Source organism: Drosophila bipectinata, chromosome 2R (genome assembly GCF_030179905.1).
Source record: "Drosophila bipectinata strain 14024-0381.07 chromosome 2R, DbipHiC1v2, whole genome shotgun sequence".
In the NCBI taxonomy this organism is placed as follows: domain Eukaryota; kingdom Metazoa; phylum Arthropoda; class Insecta; order Diptera; family Drosophilidae; genus Drosophila; species Drosophila bipectinata.
This window is the reverse complement of record NC_091737.1, coordinates 22,747,859-22,772,525: the sequence shown is the minus strand read 5'-3', so window position 1 is coordinate 22,772,525 and position 24,667 is coordinate 22,747,859. Positions and strand designations below refer to the sequence as shown.

Sequence of the window (24,667 nt, the reverse complement as noted above, 5' to 3'; positions counted from 1 at the left end):
ATACAATTTCTCACAATCTACTTTGTTTTTGTGTAATTTTTATTTACTGTGTGGTTTATTTATACAAATTCAGGTTAATTCTTTTAACATTCTGCTCGCTCTATATTTAAAAACAATTAACTTATATTGGGTTTACTGCTCGCCAGTTACGCCCAGCTTCTTCTTCAGGGACTCGGGCATTTCTGGTGGTGGTGGGCGTGGCATGCGCAGAGTAACCTTCACGGCATCGTAGATGAACCATTGGGCGGCAGTGAGGGTACCGATCATCACGATCCTAGGAACCAATCCTCCCCAGAGTCCTGTAAAGATATGCATTTTAGAAACGAACCCATGGTGAATTGTGTAGAAACTACGCACCAGACCATCCCAGCTGCTTGGCAACATCCAAAGCGGAGGCACCCTTAGCCTGGTTGAGCTTGGAGACGACAGTGTCGGCAGGATGCGAGACAATGGCGCAGAACACACCAGCAATGTAACCGGCAGCGAAGGTCACCACCAGCTGCTCGCCCTTGGTGCAATCGGCACGAGGCTTGGGCACCACGTACTTGTAGAGCAGCTCCAGCGTGCGCTCGAAGCAGGCGAACTTCATCATGGTGTACGGGATCTGTCGCATCCACAAGGGCACCAGGCCCTTGTAGAAGGCAGAGATACCCTCCTGGGCGGTCATCTTGGGCAGAGCCTCGCGGAGTGTGTTGGCGAATCCGGGTGTGGTCTGGATCTTCACCTTGGCGGCCTCCATGGGAGCCAGGGCGATATCAGCGAAGAACTCGGCGGAGGCCGAGGCGGCCAGGTACAGTCCGGTTCTGTACAGGAAGGCGTTCTCCTCGCCGATGGCGTCCGCGTACATTACCTTGAACACCTCGTACAGGCCGAACTTGCACAGACCCTGCATCGAGTAGCCGATGAAAGTGGGTGCCCAGCCCTTGGCGAGACCCTTGACGCCCTCATCCGCCAAGCTGATACGGAAGCCGTTGAACACGCTCTTGTACTTGGCCGGGTCCACCTGCAGACGGCACTTGACCAGATCGAGGGGCACCACCATGGTGTGTGTGGAGCCGCAGGAGATGATACCACCTAAGCCGCAGAGGAGGAAGTATTTGTTCGAGCCGAACTCACAGGAATCTGGAGAAGATAATGGTAATTTTTATAGAATTATTATTTTAAAAATAAGAAAACTTTTATATTTTTTAAATAAGAAATAATTTTTTAAGCTTACCTCCCTGAGCAACTGCTGCGGCGGCGGCAATGTTGTGGTTGGGGGTCAGGTTGCGGGTGGACACATCGTTGAAGGATGGGGTAGCCACGGCAGATGGGGCGGGAGCTGCGGCAGGCGTGGCAGCCTGGCAGTTGACGCTGGTGAATGGCGACTTGAACGTTGAGTTCTGCGCGGCATCAAACAGAGATTTGAACATGGTGCCTAGAAGAGATTCTAAATTTAGAGGAAATTAAAAAAAAAAGAATTACAAAAAATGTTTTTAAAGGTTAAGGTCATGATGTAACGATATGATTCCAAAAAAAAAAACAGAAATTCAAAAGCAACAATAAATATGCATAATTATAAGTTTCAAATAGGGGGTTTCCTCTTTAATATCATTAAAAGATCTTGTAAAAAAAATATAAATTATTAAAATATTGGAAATTTATTAAATATTAGTTATTTTTCGTTTTTATAGACGAATCTTTACCAGATCTTATCAAGATTGAATAATAAACTAAGGTAATTAAAGTATAATATATATAGATTACAATCAAAGTTCATATAAAAAGCATAAGCTTTTCAGTAAAAAATCTTTTAGCTTCATTTATGAATTAAAATATTTTCATTCCTAAACTCAAATATTTTTTAAAATTTTAATAAGCATATATTTTGTTGCAATTATTTTTTACATAACTATTGTTTTTTTTCAGAATTCGCTAAACACTTTTTATGGATTGCGTAATAGAGTGTTTTCAGCACATTGCCTCGCTGCTCCGAGAATCATTTCGAAAACAAAAGTTCGAAAACTTTTGAAAACTCACTTCAAGATACTCACTTTAAAGAGCCGGGGGAGCAAAGGAAGTGGAGTGCAGATAGACCTGAAGTGAAGCCGAAGTGAAGATCGGTTAGTGTTGTTGGGCTGAGAGATGGGGACCCAAACAACGTTCGTAGTACGCCAGACCAGAAAATCAAATGCAATATATGCAATGGAAAGGCGAGAGCTAGCAGATCTCGACCCGGGTTGTCGAGTTATATTTTCCTAATCGGCTACCAAGCGGTTACGAATCGGGAAACATTTCTGATATATCAGAGCACCACGATCTTAAAATCTCAGCTATATGATGGAATAAATATATAGCTGTGCCCACGAAAAACCTGACAACCCCTGGCGAGAAATTGTTATTTTTAAATTAGCGGGTTTTAGCCAAGTCCGACGAGAAAAAGCCCATTGAGCAGCGTCTACCTTGCCTATAAACTGTATGGGTGTAAAAATAAATTCATTAACACTCGGCCAGCTGATCGGAGGAGGAGGAAAAGAAGTTGGCAAGTCAATCGGTTCGATCCCGCCGCTCTGGATCAAGGTGAAGATCTTGGGCTTTTGCAAAATTTAAACATTTTTTATTTGAAACGTACAATGCTATTATATAGGTATGTTGTGTAGTACTAAAATCGGTAGTTAGTAACTTTATCGACTTAGGACCTATTACAAAAAACGGTATACGACATGGTAGGTATCTTACAATCAGACAGTAAGTACATTTCGTTTAGTGCTTATTAAATAAATGTTTTAAAAATATTGGAAGTAGCTGCACATAATATAGTAATACTTGTTGCAATAAATTACAATAAATTACAATACAATACATCGATCAAAAAATGGCAGAAACAATGTCATCACTTAATAGTTGGTGTTGGTATTACACTCCTTCTGTGGGAGGCTCTAAAAGATACAGTGGGGCCGGAACTGGAGTCCATTCTTGGTATTTCTGGACAGTTGTTGGGCAGTTGAACTGCCCGATTGGAATCTTACGAAACTAGATTGGCAAACAAGCGGACTCCTTACGCTCTAAAACTTAACAACGCTATTTACGACTACGATTCAGACGTTTCCATGTGCCGGTGGACAGTCACTGGTGCCAGGATGTAGTGCCGCGACTCCTCTCCCTCCAAAGGCAGAGTGGTCTGCCCGTAGACCCCGCCTCCACCTCCGGAGCCGGGCGGTCCCCGGCATGGTGAGGGTGTGGCTTGCACCTGCTGTTGCTTGTAGCGCTCCGTCTTGGAGGTCGGCTGATTGCTCAAGTACGGATGCGTATTTGGCTGTGTGGAGGACTGCTGTCGATTCGTGGGACTCGATATGGACGTGGATATGGACATGGTGTCCGATTTGCTGTGGCGCTTGTCGTGCAGGAGCAACGGTTCCGCCAGCGTGAAGCACTGCTGGTCGGAGCTATCCTCATGCGGCGTCATGGTGCTGTAGCCATGATCCGACTCTCCGTTGGGCGGCCGCCGGTAGCTACTTCCACTGGACACGTGGTACGGCGATATGTCCGCTGCATTCATAAGCTGGCGTTGGGCTGCCGTGTGGTCGTATCCACCACCCAGAGGCGGTTCGTCGTGCGCCTTGCAGTCGTCAAAATTGAACCTGGATAAGGGCAGTCCGTAGTTTTCTTCCTGAACGGAATCCACGTAGAACTGTTCCTGCGCCTGGGAGTCCAGGTTGTGTCTGTAGCAATATATGGCAAATCCTATCACCATGCCCAGAACCACAATAGCTCCGCCCAGCGGCCCGAAGGCAGAGTATGCGTGTTGCTCTCGTTGCGGATTGTGGGCGGCCAGTAGCTCCAGTTCGTCCAGCTCTCCGTAGGGCGTCAGAGAGGCCAGCACTCCGTTAAAGCAGCTAGCCTGCGACGCACAGAAGGCCGTGGAGAAGCCGTTTCCGTCCATATCCTGTTGACACCATTCGCAGCCCATCACTCCGAGACACTCACGGTGCGTGGAATAAGTCTCACAGATGCCAGCGCTTCCGGGACAACTGGGGAGGCCACTGAGCAGTTGGGTTGTCGGTGGTAGAGCTATAAAGTGCTCACTCGGTGGCGGGCAATATGGGAACTGTTGTGTATAGTTGGCATAGTAGTTAAAGGACGAAGTTGAGCTGCTGTCCCCGACCAGTGGACACTCGCAGGGGCATTCGCAGTCCGTTTGGTCCATCCGCTTACAGTTGAGGCACTCCCGATCGATGGTACTGCACGGACAGAAGGCGCCACCATCACAGCTGGAATTCAGAACAGCGGCAAACACATTGCTTCCCCGGATCAGGGCAATGGCGTACTTGGTTCGTTCCCCGTGGACCACATTTCCGAGGATGGTGGCCAGGGAGGTGTTGAACGCGTAGTATCGCTGTAAAGTTCGATTCTGGTAGCTGGCACAGCCCAGCTTCCTCACCAACTGCCCGTGATTGAGCATGTCGTTGGCCAAGTAGGACTCCTTGTGCGTGAGATGCTCGTGGGGCCGTCTCTGGTTACGCGTCGGAGTAGCTGGTTGCATCATGCTCGGGTGAGCCAGCAAGTAGCCCTCGTGCTCGAATAGAAGACACTTCATGTGCGGCTGCTGGCACATGGGTGTTCCCTCTATTATGAGACGGTAGTAGAAAGCATAGGGCACGTCCAGGGCCACCACGCCGATCGGTCTATCCTGCTGTGCTACGTGCAGTGCGTGGGACTTTCCCTCAAAAATGGTGTGCGCTATGGTTATGATATAGCCTGCACCTCCAGCATCTAAGTAGGGAGCGGTGCTCACGATCTTTCCCGGCTGGGCCATCGCTTGCCGGAACCACGGTCGTCTGGTGGGATCATAGCTACTACTGAGCAAACAACCAGGATACAGCTGAAGAACTCCACTAACACTGGCCATATAACGCCGAATGATGTGCCCTCGCAGAGAACCCCTGGCATCTTGATGTCTTCGTCGCAGCTGCTGCATGGCCTGGTAAAGCATATTCACTTCATATCGAATGCCGGGACGCAGGCCAGGATTCGCCAGTAAGCCACTAGAATCTCTCAGGTAGGCCATAATGGATTCCACATGTCGGAGTTGCGTGCGGGGACGGTTGTTGTGCAGAAATCCAAAAGGAGACTCAAACGCTGCAGCACTCAGAAATAGAGTAGGTGCATCTGGAAAGCAAAGGATATGTTTCTAATTGGTGTTCATATAAGCCTAAAGGAAATACCCACCCATAGTTGCCATTTGTCTGAAATAACGACATGTTTTTGGCAATGTATTGCCACCTTGGACGAGATCCAATCGGTGATACAATAGGTCCATGCTCTCGCCAAAGTATCCAGGCTCATAGTTGGAAATTGTATCTTTTAGGTTGTAGCGCTGGGCGGCAGAAGCATTACGAAGGTAATCGCCTCCACTGCTCACCAGGCACAGCACGTAAAAGCCCAGAACAGATTGCCAATGGTAGGTGCGTTGCAGTCGTTGCTTCCCCACATAAACATCTGTGGTGGCATTGCCGCTTTCCTCGTGCAGCAGGCGCTCCCGAATAAGGCTGGAAAAATCCGTCGCGTTCTCAAGATAGGCAATATTCACAGGATAAGAGGTCTCTCGCTGGATGAGGGGCCGCGGGAAGGCCGGATGGGCGATGGTATTGCCCGTTGATCTATCCAGCAAGAAGGCATATCCACTGCCCTGTTTGGCACTAGAGGCAGGACTGGGATAGTTGAGCAGATCCTCGAGAAGATCAGCCAGGTACAAGTTGACGCCCACAACGCCGTAAGGAGGAATGGCATGTGTAATAGACACCAGAACATCTAGAATGAGCCAGAATTGAAATTTTAATAAGAAACACAGTTTCCCTAAGGGCTGACTTACCTCCACTATCGGCATCCACCACTGGAGGGTGCACTTCCAGCGTATCGGTCAAATATCGCTCTGCAAACAGCTGCCCAAAGATTCGCGAGCTGGTTTGTGGGATGCCCGTTTCAGCGTGGGTTTTACTCAGCACATAGAATCGCCCGGCCAAGTGAGATGTAGGCTGTCCAGTAGGCCACCAACTAGTCACATCAATCTCGTACTTGGTGTAGTTTTGAGTGGCCACATCGCTAAGAAATTGCTTCTCGTACATAATTCTCTTTTCGTCCAAAACCACCGCGCAGGTGTTTATGATCACAGGAGCCTTTAGACGTTGCTGCCCTTCGGCAACCACCCGCAAGACAGCCATGGCATCCGATAGGTTGGTGAGCAGACCTCGCGTCACGTAAACAAATTCCACTGGCTGGTCGGCAGGGTTAATCATACCAGACTGCTGTAGTCGATGGAGTAATTCGAAGGCATACTCGAATCCCAAGGTGTGGTTGGTAAGAGACTGCGCCCGGCTTAGGCTGTTAACGTAGCTGTATATTTCCTCCTTGTGAGCTCTGGTGGCGCTGTAAATACCATGACTGGCCTCGGCAGGGAACGAATCGAGCGACATGTAGCTGCCCTCATTGGAAACTGTTACTATTGAGACTTTATCCGTGTCCTCCAGCAGTTGAAGCATCTCGTGAACTACAAAAATAGGACATTGTATTAATGGAAAAAAAGGAAACTCAAGAAATCTATTTACCAAAGCTCTTAGTGAGTTCCAATAGGTCTGCATTTAAAGCCGACCCCACATCGATAAGAAAGAGCACAAACTTCTGTTTAATTGCCGACACATAGAGCTGCCGAAAGTGGAGACCAGCAGGGGCTCCATCGGAGTTCGACAGAAAGTAGATATGTTTGAAATGATTGCCGCTGTTGGGCTTGGTATTCGAGTTATCGGCTTCGTTCTGACTTAGTCTTCGTTTGATTTGCAGGAGCTGATCCGAGATGTAGCCGTTGACAGCCAAGGAACGAGCGTTATTCTCATTCAGGAACGTGGCGCGCGCATCATCCGATTTAAGGTAGTTTAGGATCTGGATTTGTTGCTTGTTGTAGTGAACAGATTGGGCCGGTGACGAGGAGGAAGCAGAGTTCATCTCATTGTCATAGTCAGGCTGGCAGTTTTCTATCTGAGTGTTTAGATAAACCTGCGTGTGATCCTTAGCAGGCGATACAGTATTCCTGCCGTGCAGATCATCCATTTCCATATCCAATTCAAGCTCGCTCTCCATATCCTCGTCTTCATCCTCGTACGTGTACTGGAGCACCCTGCTGAGGTTGTAACGAAAGAGCTCTCGTAGTTCCAGCACCACGTGAGTGGCCTTTTGCAGTTTCTTTCCCAATCTCGCGCTAAACATCTGCAAATCCCTCTGCAGTTGCGGATTGGCTTGCCAACTGTCGTTGCTTTGCGATTGCCGCGACGCAGGTGCTACTCCATTGGCGCTGGTATAGTGAATGGAGTCGAAGATTTCCTAATAAAAAAGGGGAATGAGTTTGCATCCATAGGATTCTCTTTAGAACCGACTTACCTGGATCTTGGCCACTCGCATTTCTACATTGCGAATAGTCCGCAGCTTGCCTTCTATGCTATGACGCAGCTGCATTGCATTTTGGTGGTTGTGATTGACGAAGTATATGCTCGCGGGCGATTGGAGTGGCATATAGCCAGCCACCAAATCTCCACCCCCATCTGTAGGCACTTTGTTGGCGTTGCTAGTGATGTTTAGGTTTGAATTTGAGTTTACATTGGCGGCCAAGGCCAAAGGAACTTGTTGGCTGCTCGTCGTGGATGCTAGAGCAGCCAGGGCGAGCAGCGTAGCACGGAAGCTGCAGCTGGGCCACATGTTTTATAGTTTCCTGCGAACTCCTCGACCACTGCCTCATAATCAGTCGTTTATCGCATGCCTGAAAGTATAAAAACTAATTAAATAAAGTAATTTATTGCGTAAGGGTTTTCATATCTTACCAGTAATCCTTTGATCCGTTTTATCGTCGTTTCGATTTGATCGCCTGGGCCAAAAGGTCCCGTGTTTATGTGTTTTCTTCACAGATATTTCGCTGAAAAGTTACCGCCGCGCATGGCAAACACATTTGACTTGATAACCCGCACTGGGAAAATAAATATTCAACACTTCAACATTCTAAATATCCAATTTTAAGTAAATAAATAAATCTTTTGGTAAGTTTTAGTTTTTTTCAACGAATTCCATTGCAGCTGGCGATGACAATACAGTGACATCTGGCATATCGATATATCGATAATTTGTGTATTGTCGTATCGGGGATTCTACAAAAACATAAAAATAAATATTTACACTTTTGATTAAGTAGTTTTATCTAATTTAATATTATTTATACGTTTATGTAGCAAATTATTAATAATTTAAAAGAAATTGGTTAATCGTCAAAAAATACCATAAGTTTTAGTATTTTTCATAGTCACATGGTCACTCTGAATAAAACGATCCTTTTTCAAAGATTTTAAATTTGATATTATACATATTAATTATTTACGTGAAAAAAACCTTAAATCTTTCACTTTCGATTTTAATTTACACTTAAGCTAAAAGACTTTCCGTACTATTCAAATGTTGGGACACTGAGCTTTAACTTGAATCTTTGCCAATTTTTACTTGTCAAGGTTTGTGCAAGCTCAATTCTTTTTTGTCGGCTGGATACGTGACTATGTAGCCTGAGATGGAACAGATCCAGTCCAATGTATGTCAGACGAACAAGGTGCGTGCCCGGCATTGTAAAGAGTGATATGGATTTGACGATTCAATATAAAACAGTGCACGCCCCAATCTTTTGACTGCAGTTTCAAATACGCCGTTCGTCAAAATGCTGGCAAAGGTATCAATTCGAGTGACATAAGTTTTGAAAAAGTTTAAAAATAATTTTTTTTAAGGCTTTGTTAATGTTTGCGGTTGCGGCCATCGTTAAAGGTGCTCCTGAACCACCAACTCGACGTGTTGCTCCTTATGCCCCAGCTGGCTGGCAACCAAGCATTCCTTTTAATTTACCAAACGAGTTTTTCCCTCCTAGCCGTTCTAATGTGCGTGTTGAAATAACCAAACAACGAGTGGAACAAGTGACACCAGTGGATAAGCCCCAGTCGAAATATCTGCCCCCGGAAAAACCGGATGATTCAGAGGATCCAATCCTACCCGTTGCCCTTCCAGCTAACCAGTACGGTCCTCCTGATTCAGGCTTCAGAATCATTTATCCCGAAGAACCATCCACATCCAATGAGTCTGACGAAGCCCAGCCATCAAATATCAGAGAAGGTCGTTACTTTATTATCTCGAAGGATAATAAACTGCAAAGAGTTACATTTAGCTCACAGCAAATAGGAAATGACGAGGACTTTACTGCCCAGCTGAGTTATTCAACCGTGGGTCAGCTCAAGGATCCTGTTTATAGAAACAACAACCAAGGACAACTGGAGAGAGTCCTGAAGTAAAAAACCGTTTGTGTTTTCTTTTTTGACTTTGTTTTATACAAAAATGCTTCTTTATTCATTTAATAATTATTAAATATACACAAAAATCTCATATGTTCGTTTCACTTTCGAATTTCCGTTTTCATTTAAAAACTAAATACAATCCTTATGCATGTATGTATGAATGCGTAATGGTCACGTGTGTGTGAGTGAGTTGTGTGTTTGTGTGTGTGCGTGGACTAACACAAAATGAAGGCGCTTAAACAAAACAAAACGGCAATAGTTCCAGGCATAGAGATGGAAGGTTCAGGACACAACTGAAACAGAAACGGAAACGGAAAGGAACGCGCCTGTCTATGGCAAAATGGCGGCTGTCCCACTAAATGACAGAAACATAACGATAAAGAGGGATAGAGACAGTGACAGGAGGGATTGACTGCGGTCGCTGGCTCTCTGGTTTTAATACTCGGCCAGCGATCCCACAAAGACGAGCATATAGTTACGGGTTCGACCTAAATCGGCATCCACTTTACCGTCGCTCCTCTAGTAGCCGTTGAACTTGCCCTGCTGCGCGTTGCTGTCATAGCCGCCGCCATTGCGTCCGTTGCCGTTTCCGTTTCCGTTGCCCACCTGCTCGTAGCGGATGGTTGGGCGGTATCCGTTCTGGTCAGCCTCGTACTCAACGATCTGTTTGCGGCCATCGGGCAGCAGAACGTAGTAGCGGCCAACAGCCAGGTCACCGTCGCGGGACTCCATGTGTCCGAAGTCGTTGCCCGATTCGTAATCCTGGACGTCGTATTTGAATTCGTACTTGGCCGGTCCGTACTGCTCCTCATCGCGCTGCTGTCCGTAGCCGTTGCCATTGCCGCCGCCATAGCCGCCGTTGCCGCCCTGCTGTCCCTTGAAGATGGCACCTGTCAGCGCCGGGGCACCGTACTGGCTCTGGGGAGGAGCAATGGGAGCTCCGTAGCTGTTGCTGGGCGCTCCGCCATTGCCTCCGGTGCGCTGGGGCGGCAGGTAGTTGTTCGAGGGCGACTGGAAGCCCTGAGTGGGCGGCAGATAGTTGTTAGACGGCGCCTGGGGCGACTGGTTGGGGGGCAGGTACTGGTTCTGGGGTACTGGCGGTTCCGCATGGGTCCAGGCAGCCAGGCAGACGAGCAATGCGATCGATGTAAAGCACTGAGAAAGTTTTAAAAGATAGCAGGCATTATTTTACAAGTTCTGAAATATCCCAGCAGCTCTTCCCCAAAACATCTCCCATAAACTCATATTGTATTCGAAATTCAACGTATTTCTAAGTGAAATTATTAGTTAGGAAACATTTAAAGGAACGTTTTACTGGACATTGCAGCCATGACTGACTCGGACGACACCGCCTGGATACATTGGTTTTGCAAGCAGCGTGGCAACGAGTTCTTCTGCGAAGTTGAAGAGGACTATATTCACGACAAATTCAATCTAAATTTTCTCGATTCAAACGTGACCAACTATCGCTGTGCTTTGGAAGTGATCCTAGATCTTAACTCCGGCTCGGCTTCAGATCAGCCACCGGAACCGGAACTGGAGGCCAGCGCCGAAAAACTCTACGGTTTGATTCACGCCCGTTTCATCCTCACCAATCGGGGCATTGAGTTGATGCTGGAAAAGTACTATAAAGAGGCATTTGGAACGTGTCCTCGGCTGTTCTGCCAGCGACAGCCGGTGCTGCCAATCGGCCTAAGCGACAATCCTGGCGAGGAGATGGTCCGCCTATACTGCCCCAAGTGCAACGATGTGTACTTGCCCAAGGCGGCGCGCCACTCAAATCTAGACGGGGCATACTTTGGCACTGGCTTTCCGCATATGCTCTTTATGGTTAATCCGGAGGCACGACCCAAACGGGGCAAGCAGAAATTTGTGCCGAGGTATGCTAATAAGAAAAGCTGATCAGTTTTGATGAACCATATTTATTTCAGGCTATATGGCTTTAAGATCCACCAAATGGCCTATCGATCTCAGCAGGACTCTTTCTCGGAACCGACACAGAACCGCGATGGGGAAACCCCAATTCTATGACCGAAATATCCCATGGCTGATTCCATGATTGAAAATTTCCCATGTGAACCGTTGTGCATATCCGTACTCTTGTTAAGCTACTGTTTGGCTGGTTTAGCTCATTAAACTCTCATAATCATAGCCACTGGGATAATCGTGCTGCTGGGATCCACTTGACAATAGTTTTGTTTGGGCTTGAGCCAGCCCAGAATCAGCTTTTTGTTTCTCATCTTAAAGGCATTTAGCCGAGGCATATGCAAATCTGTGGTAATTGGGTCGCAGATCGACTTTGGCTAATATGCAAGTGAAGGGCTGCCCGATCTCTGGGTCGTTGTGCAATGCGTCTGAATGTTAAGTATACGCCGTGGAGCGCAATCAACCTGTGGGAGAACATCTTTTGCCTTTTCTTTTTCTGGCTTGCACAACAGCACATTTCCGAATCTTTTGCAAAAGATGCAGTACAGGGCCGTCAATGACTTTCATGCTTCATTGGCGTTAAAGTGCTACGCTTTGTAATGAATTTTATTTTTTTTTATTTTGTGCTAAAGTCGCGCCGCTATTGTCTGTCTGCCTATTTGTTTTTTTATCGCCGCCTGGTCATCTCTCGACTACCGTACTTGGGCATGTCCAGTTGTTCTTCTTCCGCCACTTAAAACTTTTGTCTAATTTATGCATTGCAAAATGACCCCAAGCAGCAGCTGCCGCTTGTGCCTGTGCTTCTGTTTCTTCGCAGTTACCCACTCCCTAGAACGAGCATTAAAAAGTAATGGGATCTCTGGCTGCAATTGTTTCCCAGGCCCCCAAAACTAGCCGTGTTGAGTTCTAATTCCGCAATCTCTCTATCAAAAAACCGAAAAAAATAACGAAAACAGTAGCTCACTGACAAATTGTCGGCGATCTGAGGCGTGATGATGGCAACTTATGATACTTAATATGCGAAGATCCCCGCTTGATTAATCGCCCTGCTGAACTTGACTTTAAATATGGTTTGAAGTTTCCATCTTTCATCTCTTCTCTTTCCGATTAGCTGGACAATCAAGGCTTCATTAGCTTGATAAGTTGTTTAATTGATTGATCGATCGATGCCAAAAGCCGGGTTTAAATGAGGGCTATTCAAAGAATTTTGATTAAGGCGGGATTAGCACATGTTTTTGGCACTTTTCGATCGAATTTTGAAAATAGAGGAACTAATTTTAGCTCAATGGTGGGAAAAAAATAAAGGAAGTTAAAGGAATTTGAAAAATGACTTTTTGACTCAATATATTTGATTGAAAGCGTTCTTCTTCTGAGAGTTGAATATCCTTTTTATTCTGAAGTACTCCTGAATTTATTCTCCTCCTTTTGTTGACTCTCAACTGTTATCCTTTGCTAAGGACCCTTGGCTTAACACAGCACGCCACTTAACACTTTTCAGTTCTTAATCGTGGGATATACCTTCATTTTGTGTTGTCACTTGTTTGGGATTTGGCACACACGAAAACGGTTTTTTAAGTTTGCTCTGGTGGCTGAGTTCTTCTTGCGAAGATGGTTGACTTGATTGTGATACTGAAACAATTTCGTAGGCCAGTATTTATATTTGAAATGAGCGCCCGCTAACGCTAACGCTGCCGCGTCGCAGTCAGCTTCAAAAATTGCGCGCCAAAATCTGTATTTTTTTTTTCGTTATTTCAATTTTCGGGCAGGCGAAAAAAAAAAAAAGAGTGCCAGAGCTTGAACATTACAAAATAATGCAAAGAGCAGACTACTCTCCGGGCCGAGCTGCGAGGAACTGGAAGGAGGGGAGTGGGGGCGGTTTGTTATAGTAAACTAGTTACTTTGAAATTAAAGCGCCAAACATTTTGACGAGCTGGCTTCGTCTCTGGTCGGGAACTGAGCGGAGATGAGCCGAGATTCGGAGACATCCAAACAAATGAGACGAGGGAGTACAGGGCTCCTGCGGCTGCAAGCCATAAACATTTGTTGTTTGGTTGTTGTGTCGTGTAATAGCAGAAACACTTATTTGTAATGGAATTAGTCATGCAGCGGACGGCGACGCCGGCAGAGACAGAGGCAGTGGCAGTGGCAGCAGCGAAGTGAGCGGCGGCAGCTGCTCCACGCATCTTCATCTCGGATCACAGGCTTCAGTCTTGCGGCAGCCACGAAAAACAAAAGACTCAGGCAACGAACTTGCTGAAGACCCCAAATTTACGAATTTGTTCGGAATGCTTTTTGGGTAATTCTCCAGGCACACCAACAGTAGTAGTAGAAGCAAATAGTTTCCCCTTTAGTGCGTGGGAGTTTTGGTGTTTGGTTTTGTTCGGATTTTTTGTTTCGGATTTTCTGGGGGCCCACCTAATGAGCTGGATTATGCCCCAGAGTTCACAGATGCAGCCGTTTTGATTGGCGCTGACATGGATTCAGGTCGGATAAGCTGCAATTGAGATTCAGGCATTGTGGTCGAAATAGCAATTCAAAGCAAATTCTCAGATGGGTTATCTAAGTGGGAAAAAGATGCGATTAAATGTTTAAAATTAAGCTGAAGCTTAGATTCTATATCTAAAAAGAAAAGTAATTTTTGAAATATTTTAGCTTAAATATTTAACATTTTTTTTGTTTGAAGGCTTTGAACAAAAGACTTAGGCAACAAACTTGCTGAAGATACCAAATAATTGCAAAATGGCTATTTTAGAAAGAATTTCGGGATAATCATAATTTCTTTTATTAAAATTACATTCTTGTCTTGTTAATAGTCTTAACAATAATTATTTAATATTCATTTATACCTCTATTAAAGTCTTTTCTCTTAAAAATACTTGCCACTTATTAAATAAAATAAATATTTTAAAATAAAACCCAGTTTATTTATTTCCTGTAACAATATATCAGCCGCTATTATTTAATAGTTTTGAATATTTGCTTATCCCATTAAAAAGTCGATTGCATAACACAAAGAAAACTTGAACTCTTGAAAAATACTCAAAGACAATACTTGACAACGGGGGAAAAGTATTTCAATATTTTTATTGCCATATTTTTCATTGAAACAGTGGGCGTAGCTTCCATCACGATCTGCAAATATTTCTTTGGACAATTGTCTTTTGGCGCATTGATCGAATCCAATCGAATTGAATCCATAGCAAATGAATGTTGCATTTTTTTCTGTGGCAGGTATTTTGTTTATAACGGTTGCGGTCGGTGTTCATTATGCGATTTGGCACGAGCTGACTTTCACATTCGATAATGCCAAGTTTATGAGTTGTAAATTCAAAGGCCAAGCGATGCCCCGCCCCAAATGAGCTGGGAATTAATGGAGTAGGGATCGAGTAATGGAGCAGGGATGGGGCGGAAGGCTTGAAAAGCTTCCTCCCAGCGAATTCCGTGTGTAGTGTTTCTGCAAGTAATACCCCGACCTTGCCACAGACCACAATAAAAATAAATTAGAGAATAAACTCCAAAAACCTCTGTAATTACCAAGATCATTTCGAACTATTATTATGTTTGCAAATATGCGAATGCGCGAAAAAATTAAAATAAACATACAAAAAAAAAAAAAAAAAAACTATAACAGAGTGAGGTAAACTCCATGGCTAATACCCATGGAGTTTTGTATGTGAATCTTGAATTGTAAACAAAACAATTAAATAAAACTTCATATTTGCCGCATTCCTTGCTCCACTCCACTCCCTTCTCGAAAACAAAACTGAAATTCATATTCAATAGCACTCCATAAACAACTTGAAATCTGTTTTTGGTTTTCAGCATCTTTTGGCTGCCTTTTTGCCTTTTTTTTTTTTACGTTTGTAATCATTTTTCCAGCACATTAAAAAATCATTTAATTTCCTGCATCGGCTAATTTACATTGAACGTGCCAGACAGAGTGAGGAGGATGAGTGTACGAGAGAGATGGGCGATATTCGAGCGATAGAGAGGGAAGCTAATGGCACCCAGCCAGGTGATGATGCGCCAAGTCGAAGAAGACAATGACGATTTGTAATTTCTTGATGGCTGCTCTACAGCTTCGAGAGGGGTGGACCTTGAAATACTTACAACTATCCGATTCCGAATCTGAATCCGTATCCGAAATCTGTATCTGTATCTTGAGATCTGTATCTGTGTTTGTTTTGTAACCTAGAATGCCGACCGACAACGACGACGACGACGAGTGTTGGAGCGCCAAACATATAATTTAAATTAAACTATGATAATTTCTGTTGCAATGCCCCCCCATGTTGGACGGAACTGTGGGTCCGGCGCAGAGAATCAATTAAGGCATCTTTTGATGTAAATTGCGCCGCACTTTGAAACATCGAGGCACTCTGCTTTGAGATGATCTTTCGAGAGTGATTTTTGATGGCTCAGCGTTCTTCGCACGCTAGCTGCATTTTTCGCTTAACACGAAGGTCACTGCCTCTTGCCAGAATCGGAGTAAAAGTCGATTGACTCACAGAGACTCACAAATTGCCAAACTTTGACATTTTGAACCACAAAACCGATTTGGAGTGAGTCGAATCACCAAGATTGGGATGTGAGTAAGCTGGGAGTGGACTTGTTTTAATAGGGGCGTACACAAGGAAGTGACGAATGACTTGGGTGCTGAGTGATAGGGTTCTTAATTTGATTTATTCATTATAACTTCTCATTGCCATTGTAACAACAAAACCATTAAAGAATCTTTAATCATGAAAGTAAATCATTTCTTTGGATAAAGTAATCTATTTTAAGGAAATGGTAGATTATTGTCAACTTCCTTAACAAATTTTTAAAAAGAGTTGACTATTTTCTGATAACATTCCATCAAACCACAATAGTTTGTCATTCGTCGGAGGCACGCGAAGGTTGCGTCTTGGGAATCTCCTCCTCAGCTCCGTTCATCCTCCATCTTCAACTCTGGCATTTTGAGCAATGGACTCGATCGCGATCGCACTCTGCACTTCAATGGCTGTCATAAAAGACGCATTCACACTGCACTCCATAAAGTAATTACACTCACACAGAGCCCCAACCAGACCGATTGTGGCCCACTCGTGCAGTTGGCCAAATTGCCAAATTAGTTGGCTGCGAGTGCCCCATTCAGTGGAGCTCAGAGCTCGTAGCTCGTAGCTCGGAACTTGGAACTTGGATTGTGGCTCTCATCAGTCAGTACTCGGCATAATTAAAACGTATGCGAAGCAATTAAACTTGAAACAGAACGGCGGTGGCGAAGATGCTGCATTCTGATGGCAGTGGTGCTCAATCAGGGGCAGGCGGACTGGAAGCGATGATTGATGTGGCACACTTACACTGGAGAAAAACCTGGAGACTGGGAAATATATTTAAAAAATAGGTAGTAATTGAAAGAAGAATTTAAAGGAAATTCATGGCACATCTATTCTTAAACTTCTGATAATTAGATAAAACAAGAGTCTTCATTATTCTTAGTCCTTACAGTTCTTAGTCCTTAGTTCTAATCTCAGTTATAAAATTATTATTAAAATAAAGTTTAAAGTGTACCGACACACACACGATAACAGAGCAAATAAAATCTCGTGACTAAACATAGCATTTTGTGGGCGCTGGGAGCATGGGTCCTGTGATTTATCTGCGGCCCCAGTGGTCATAAAAATTGTTCCCACTGCCAGTCAAGGCAACAAACGATGTGGCTACCGAAAAATTTGCCTTTTGTTACGGCGATTGTCTGTCATTGTTTTTTTTTTTTGGTTGCACAACACCCCCGGCACCTGAATAGAAGCATATGGCTTTTGGGCCCCCCATTAGATGACCGAAAATCAATCAGAGAACGTTCGATGGGTGCGTGGTATTAGGGCCAAATCGTAATGCGGTTTGCCTCGTGGGTCAATGGATGGACTGACCTCCGGCATTGGACTGACGGCAAAGATTGCACACAAGCGATAATCTTCAGCAGCTAATCCCCTTGGCAAACTCTAGCTACGTGTGGATCAACTCGACGCCACTTGTAAGAACTCGAACTCCGGATCCGGCTACGTCCTCTTGCGTGGGGGTCAACCTGTTTCGCGGGCCACTTTGATTGGCACTTTCTGCGGGCCTACCCACATCACACATTGTTGTGTGATGAGCTCTCGGTTACCCAAAACTGAATCAGCACACGTATTAATAGAAACAATTATTATATTGGGCAATGGATTCTGACTTGATTAAACTTCCGCCTTCTTTGGCGAACTCTTGTCGATCCGCAATGAAAAAAAGGTTGGGCTTCTGCTATCCATGGCACTGAACCTCGGCGGCCTCATCCTTAACTCGGCACAGCATTGACATTGAAACTCTGACACGGTGGAACGAGTCGGCGAATAAGATTTTGGTTGTAATTTGAATTGAACTTCAAGATAGATGGGTACGGTGGATGAAGTCAAGTGGCTTGTAGGACAAATTGAGATTTAAAACATATGCAACTTACACGTACTAATTGGCATAATAGATGGCTATTTAAGATACAAAGCCAAACAACTATTTTAAACCTTTAGCAGATCTCTAGTAATTTACATATGTTTCACATAGCCTCACTGCTTAAAGGTTGTTTCTCCCAGGAATTCATGTCCATTCGGCCCACTGTAGGTTATAAAACAATTAAAAACAAACAACGACTACAAGACGCTGAAAACTTTAATAAAGAGCATCAGGTAACGCTTAAGGGAAACATGAAAAATGATTATGGAATTTTGACTAAGCCCGAAGCTGGGAGCGAAAACCGAAAAAAACACTTTCGATTTTGGGCAACTTGTCAGTCGGATGCAGATGATTGTGCAAGATTGGACCAGCGGTGGCATCGGAGGTTCAGTGGTTCAGTGGGTCGGTCCCGGGTTCACCACCACAGCCGAGCCACCTGAGAGACTGGACTGAGGGACTTTTACCGCCGAGAACACGTCTCGTTATGGCCATTACCGGTGGCTCCCTGGGCCTGGGAAATTGTGGGATCTGCGATCTCCCCAGCATAATTCATGTCATTTGCATTAAAAGTGGCTCGTTGCAGTTCGCTGGGGATTATGCATTTTTTCCCCCTCCATATAGTATTGACGAGGCTGTCATTATCACGAATGCAATTTGGCAGAAAATCAAGATCCGCTTTAGAGTGGGGGAGTGGATCGGATCGGATCGATCGATCATTATCACCATTATGCCGAGCGGTTGTCGATCGTCGATCTTCATCTGTTGGCGATGGTAGCAAATGTCAAGGCACATCCTTTCTTGTTTTGCATGTCACATCGCAGAATGTTGAACAATCTAACCGAAAACAATTAATAATAAGTTGCCGGATAATGAAAGCTATGCAGTGAACTGAAAAAACTGCCGCCGGGTATGTAATTGGGCAATATGGAGAGGGGTTTATACGGACACAAGTTTGTGAAAATGAAAATAGTAATGTTTGTGGAAGTATTTTTTTTTTTTAACTATTTTTCATCAAAATATTATAGATACTTATTCAATATAGTAATCTTGACTTAATAAACCTGTGAACTCTGAAAATTGCTTGGCACTTGTTTTCTGCAGAGATCGCCTCTGGAGATCGCCCCAATTGTTTTGCCACAAAATTAATTGCTTGGCCTCAAAAGTCAATAAAATAGCCGACGAGCACTCTAGGCCGCGATTAGTTGTGGTCCTAATTTCGGGGCTCCATTGCGTTGCCAAGTTGCTGCAAAAAGTGGCAGCAAATCAACGATAAGAGTCCGCAACCTTGAGTGCCTTGGCCCCACAACTGCCTGAGATAGAAGCGTCGAGCAGTATCCGAAGATACTAGACACAAGATATTCGTTAAATTGCCGACTGAAAATTATTTCGGCTTGTAATAACTAATCCGATAGTCATAATTATAATTTAATGTGAATAAATTCCTTTGGCATTTCGGTAATGCGGGGGAAAGTGCCCCAATCGAGCACTTAGCTCTTCAATTGATTCGCCATCGAATTCAATAAACTCTGACAAAATGATGCCACAGTTTGGGGCATAAATCAAACGCATTGTTCGAGCACAAAATTCGCTTCCTTGATGCTGCCTCTTGGAGGAGTACCTACTCTCTCTTGAATATGCCCACTTGTGTGGGTGACGAGGATGAGCCGAGGATGTTTTGCAACGCATCTGTGCCTCACGAATTTCGGAATTTATGATTTTCTACTGATGTAATAATAATCATGCACAGCCCCAGACGACAGGTGAAAAATTGTTACAATTTGATGGCTCTGCCAGTCACAGCAACGTGATGCGGCACTGCAGTCGGTTGCAACTTGCAACTGGCAGTTGCAGTACTAGTTGCAAGTTGCAAGTTTCTGTGGGCTGTTGTGGGCCGATGCCGCCGTCTTCATGGGGATTTCTTTATATTTTTTTATGGGCCTCTAAATCGCTTCTTTATAGCTGTTTTCAAGCTGTGGCTGCTACAGATTTTTAGAATGGGACGTTCGCAAGGCTAATTAGATATGCACGTATTGCCTGGGATATTATTTATTGTTAGAGACTCTGTATATATTATTTATGTACATGCATATATTTTATTTGGCATAAAAGGCTTTAAAGTACAGAGTGTGTAATAAACAGCTTTTTTATATCCCCTATCTATATGTAGAATCCCCTTACCATCAATCGAGATACAATAGGCGAAGGTCATAATGCAAAATGCTCCCCTTTTTTAGCCTTTGCCTGACACTCGATCAGTGCTAAGAGACCATTCAATCATTCTTTCGACCTTGTCGGCTTGAAGTCGAAACCCTAAACTTGTTAGCTTCTGTGTGAAAATGCCAGTTAAACAAACAGCGAACAGAGCTCGGCTTTGTTTCAGTCAATCAGATAGATTACATAAAGTTCTCGGCTCTGTTCTTGGCTTAATGGTCTTCGTGGGCCATTAGTAGATGGGGGACTCCACTCCCCCGCCATCCTGTTCATCCGCTCATCATTGAATTCCGCCAAAATCAGCAAACAGACATCAACAGACGGCAAATATGTGCAAGTGTATCTCAAAGATGCCAAATGTAAACCGAATGGCAGTCTGCTGATGTCTGGGGCGCCGCTTCTGCTCGAGTGGCATGCCACCAAAAAATAAAAACAAATCCTAAAAATATGAAAAATCAACTTAAAAATCAGAGACAGAAACAGACTTGAAAGCATCCATCTATCTATCTATCTATCTATTAAAGCAAGCGCCAATGCAATTTTGGGCTTCATCTTCGACTAGTAATCAAAAGTCGGGGACGGGAACTCCGAGTGCGACTCCACTTTACATTGCTGCAACACGCAAAACAAAAACAATAATTCCAACTAAAAAAAAACTAAAAAATAAGACGCCAAAGCAGATTAATTATGAAGCCAAGACACAGCCAGAGTCAGAGTTTTTTGAGCCTGAGCTGGGCCGACAGCCAGCCAGAAGGAAGCTTAGGAAGCAATCTTGGTTCAGTTTCCAAGGCAGGTGAATGTGCTGAATGCCACAGACAGGCGGCAAGCGGCATGCAGCAGGCAGCAGGCAACGTTTATTTGTTGAGTGTTTGACATATGATTTTTGCTAAATGAAAAATCTTTCGAGTCGAAGACTACTCGCAGTTGGCAGAATTTTCGTAATGATTTTGGGGCTATTGCGAAAAATCTTTTATTTGGCGCTTTGGCGTTGGTTTTCCAAGATTCAGACTTACAGAGTTACAGAGCTACAGAGTTTTCGGGTTTTCGGTTTTCGGAGGTTCTTTCACAACCCCAGTCGACTTGGCTCAGATCTCCTGCCACCTCCACCTGCCACAGCCATCGAAGATCTGTCCGTTCCGCAATAAAAGGCTGACAAGAAATCAATAAGCATAAATAAGATTAGAGCGGCACCAAAGCCCCTAATACTGGGCACTAAATAGCAGTTTAATTGGCACCCACGGTGGCAACAATGCCTCGGATTAGACCCAGTTGCCTGTTGCAGGTCTGGAGTGCATCACTCTGCTGGTGCATCACCATTGTATGATGTGGACATGATGGGGCACAATTGGGCAATCTAATGAAAGAATTTGAATGGTCAGAGAAGAATCGAAGCAAATGAGTATGAGTCATGAAATGAAGGGATTTCTTAGGAGAATTCTTCTTCGAAATTAACTCTTCCACAAGATTTATGTTTAAAAAATTCCTTAAACAAGATAATGACTCTTGTTTTAATGACTTTAGTTTAAAAACTCCGCCCCATTTTTAATTACACTTGCTACCACCATTCACCAGTTACTAATGATAAAGCCAAAGACAATAAGGGAATTGTGTGTTTTCGTCCCCGAAACAATAAACAAAATAACAATTACAGCAGTGGGATCAATTAGGTGAACATAAACTGGTGTTGCATAAGTGGCTGCCACGGCTTACTTAATTAAAGTATCCGAATAGGTTCGAACAATTGCGGATGGTGGGAGCCAGTGGAAGGGTCTCCCTACACTCACTTTCTAACATTTCGCTCTCCATACTCGAGTATCGAGTACAAGTATTTTCATAGCTGCGTAATCGCAGAGACCCAAACCCAAAGATAAAAACCGAAGAAACCAAACAGAAACCGTAACCCGAAAACCAATTCAATTCCAATCCCCAATCCAGTTGAGTTTCTGTGTGCCTTCATTTAGTTTTTTTTGTTGTTGGGAATTTACCACAAGAGTTCGAGATCTGAAGTATCATAAACATTCACTTTTATCTACGAAATGCAGCGACGAGTTGGAGCTTCGTCACCCAATTTCCTGCTGCTACTTGATACAGTTTTTTGTGTTTCAGCCCGGACAAGGTCGTTGGAGAGCCGCCTGTCTGCCTGTTGATCTGTTTGGGGGGTTTGTTGGTGTTTATGCAACAGACAAACATCATAACAATTGCTAAGGGTAATTGAGGTCTGACTTGTGTGCCACTGTAGCCTCCTTTTCTCCTGTCTACTGTCAGTGTGTCAACCGATTTCCTTAGCAAATATTCAAGATTAGTTGACCTTTATGATATAGATTATCAATGGCACAAACTAATGATAATATGAGGAAAAATCTGAGTAACAACGGAGGCTCTATGGTCCAATCTTTAAGTGGCTTCTCCCCATAGACCCATTCGATTATTCAAGCTGTGTAAATACTTACGATTAATTACACTTGAGCCCAGCAGTTGAATGGGCTCGATGGCAAATTTCTTTAGCTCTTGGCCTTTGTGGGCCACACAACAACACCGATGGCAATAATAAAGCGTTAAATGGGTTAGCAACGCCACTACCTCCAGCCGACCGGCAGACCATCATCATCGTCTCATAAACCACATCAAAGTGGCGCCAAAGGGCATTAAAAATAATGCGAATAGCCATATGTACTTCAATGTTTCTTTCTCATAAGCCGCGTCGGCCAAGTCATTGAAATGCTTCCAAAAATAATCTGCAAAACGATTGGGAGGTGGAGGGCCGAAGGTGTCAATATGCAAATTGGCAAGGGTCGTATTGATTGATCACCTTTCAAAGTAATTATGCATAATAATTTGGCAAAAGAAGCCAAGAGACGAGAGATTGGTAGCTGACAACGGTGCGTATGCGTGTGCGCATGAAGTATACGCCGTGTTGTCAGCTATGCTTTATAAGGAAATTCGGAATAATGATAAATAGGATATGAATCTGTATGTTCCCATCATGGGAAAACATTGCTAGCTATTAGCTATTAGCCATCATAAAATTAAGCAACTTGGATCTAAGCTGTATTACCCGGTTTTAGCCAAGTTTACCGCCGCAATATAATTATCTCAGTCATATCCATCAACTTGGTCATTTGCAGCAATTCATATTCACAGCGGGAAATTCTTCACGGATGGGGCTAGCTGGCTGGCTCCCCCACATACTCTCATGGATCTTCAAGCTGGCTGCAACAAATCTAAAGCCGTTTGGCCATTAATTTGTCCAGAGTTTCTTAATATCGCACTGCTCATCTGCTTGACCAACCCCTGCTGCTGACCAACTCTCCCACATAATGTGCTTTTTATTTAAATTTTCAACTGCCTCGCCACTCGGCATCCGAACAAAAGAAGCCACAGCAATTTTGTTGCACTCTGACGGCGAATTCTTAGCAACAATTTGCTGCTCCAATTAAACTCACAACTGCTGCTGCTAGCCAACAGACTCAACTTCTGGTCTCTTCTGGGTCTTCTTGTTTTGGCCAAGAGTGTTGTAGTTGGATGTACGAGTACATTAATCATGCGGTGATTTATGGAGCCCACGCCATCGACGCATGTGCTCACGTTTTTCCACGTCTGGCGGCAACATCGCGCGTGTGGGCAGTTTACCTCAACCCACCCACCGCCTCAGCCACCACCCCCAACTGCCTCTTACCTCCTTGTTTCCTTACCTCATCCCCCACCCCTATTCACAGGCATTGTTATGCTCCGGTTGCCGTTTTAGAAGCGTGTGGAAATTAAACGATGTGGCAAGCTTCATACAAAATTGCTGCTGTGGGCGTAGGAGATGCAACTGCAACTGCAACAGCAATACCAGCAGCTCTTCCGAAAACTTCCCCGGCCAGGTGTCAAAAGTAAGCCATAACTAAAATGTGGAATTCACAATCCACAATCCGAGTGCGCATTGGTGTCAGGCTATCCGATGAGTTTATTAAAGCCTTCACACTGGGAAAACTTTTGTAGGAAAATGCGCCACAAGAGTCTACCTTTGGGATATGGATACAGAAAGTGTTCTCCACAATCCATATTATATTAATCCAACTCCCAAAGTAAAGCATATTATAACATCAATTGATCTCTAATTGATATCTTGTTATTTTATTTTCCGTGCAACAGCTGCCGGCGTTCCGTTTGAGGTTGTCAGGTGAGGCACGTTGAGTGTTTTAATTACAGCCGCTGAGCGAGTGCTCGGCGATCGGTTGCATCCGCATAAACCGGCAACTGCATCCAAGTTTATTTGATTTACGCGTGGTCATTAGCCATTGCCAAGTGGCTAAGAAGTCTCGGCCGCCACCGACTCTCTGTCTGCCTGTCGCGAAATGTCAAAAGGTTAATTGGATTGTTGGCAGTAACCGGAGATGCTGCCGAAATTGAAAATGAAACTGACTCCAAAGCCGGACCCATCCAAGAATCTAGTTGAAAGTGGAATGCCAGATCAATGCTTCCATTGATTCACCAGAAATGGTCAATGGGTGCTCAAGTGAGGGGAAATAATGAACTTCAATGGCGATTATAACTTTAATTTATTCTCAATTAAGTTTAGGCAATTGTATTATTGATTTTTTGTTAACTCCAAGAAAAATAAAAGTAGTTAACTAATGAGTTTTAAAAGCCCTAAGTTTATCCTTGAAAGAAGTTTATGGTGATCGGTTTTCTATATAATAAAAACCAATTAAGTTTTAGGACCAAACATCTTG

At 44.2% G+C, this 24,667-nt stretch overlaps 5 protein-coding genes across 5 annotated transcripts; 2 read left to right on the top strand and 3 right to left on the bottom strand.

Moving 5' to 3' along the window:
• Nucleotides 1-18: 18 nt before the first annotated feature.
• Mpcp1 (Mitochondrial phosphate carrier protein 1) lies at nt 19-2,190 on the bottom strand. Its single transcript, XM_017238338.3, has 4 exons — nt 2,034-2,190; nt 1,217-1,429; nt 358-1,122; nt 19-299 (listed from the first exon to the last, which is right to left on the bottom strand). The coding sequence occupies exons 2-4, from the start codon at nt 1,410-1,412 to the stop codon at nt 133-135; spliced, it is 1,128 nt and encodes a 375-aa protein (XP_017093827.2). The 5' UTR covers nt 1,413-1,429; nt 2,034-2,190; the 3' UTR covers nt 19-132.
• A 414-nt stretch (nt 2,191-2,604) lies between these two features.
• On the bottom strand, nt 2,605-8,106 carry LOC108123262 (VWFA and cache domain-containing protein CG16868). The gene is made up of 6 exons (XM_017238379.3): nt 7,848-8,106; nt 7,411-7,786; nt 6,585-7,353; nt 5,852-6,526; nt 5,209-5,790; nt 2,605-5,148 (listed from the first exon to the last, which is right to left on the bottom strand). The coding sequence occupies exons 2-6, from the start codon at nt 7,723-7,725 to the stop codon at nt 3,071-3,073; spliced, it is 4,419 nt and encodes a 1,472-aa protein (XP_017093868.2). The 5' UTR covers nt 7,726-7,786; nt 7,848-8,106; the 3' UTR covers nt 2,605-3,070.
• Nucleotides 8,107-8,484: 378 nt separating this feature from the next.
• LOC108123317 (uncharacterized) lies at nt 8,485-9,344 on the top strand. The gene is made up of 2 exons (XM_070278777.1): nt 8,485-8,734; nt 8,790-9,344. The coding sequence occupies exons 1-2, from the start codon at nt 8,723-8,725 to the stop codon at nt 9,342-9,344; spliced, it is 567 nt and encodes a 188-aa protein (XP_070134878.1). The 5' UTR covers nt 8,485-8,722.
• A 36-nt stretch (nt 9,345-9,380) lies between these two features.
• Cpr56F (Cuticular protein 56F) lies at nt 9,381-12,901 on the bottom strand. The gene is made up of 2 exons (XM_017238461.3): nt 12,792-12,901; nt 9,381-10,502 (listed from the first exon to the last, which is right to left on the bottom strand). Exons 1-2 carry the CDS (start codon nt 12,795-12,797, stop codon nt 9,867-9,869), a joined length of 642 nt encoding a protein of 213 aa, XP_017093950.1. The 5' UTR covers nt 12,798-12,901; the 3' UTR covers nt 9,381-9,866.
• CkIIbeta2 (Casein kinase II beta2 subunit) lies at nt 10,545-11,498 on the top strand. Its single transcript, XM_017238460.3, has 2 exons — nt 10,545-11,227; nt 11,279-11,498. The coding sequence occupies exons 1-2, from the start codon at nt 10,677-10,679 to the stop codon at nt 11,376-11,378; spliced, it is 651 nt and encodes a 216-aa protein (XP_017093949.1). The 5' UTR covers nt 10,545-10,676; the 3' UTR covers nt 11,379-11,498.
• Nucleotides 12,902-24,667: the final 11,766 nt, after the last annotated feature.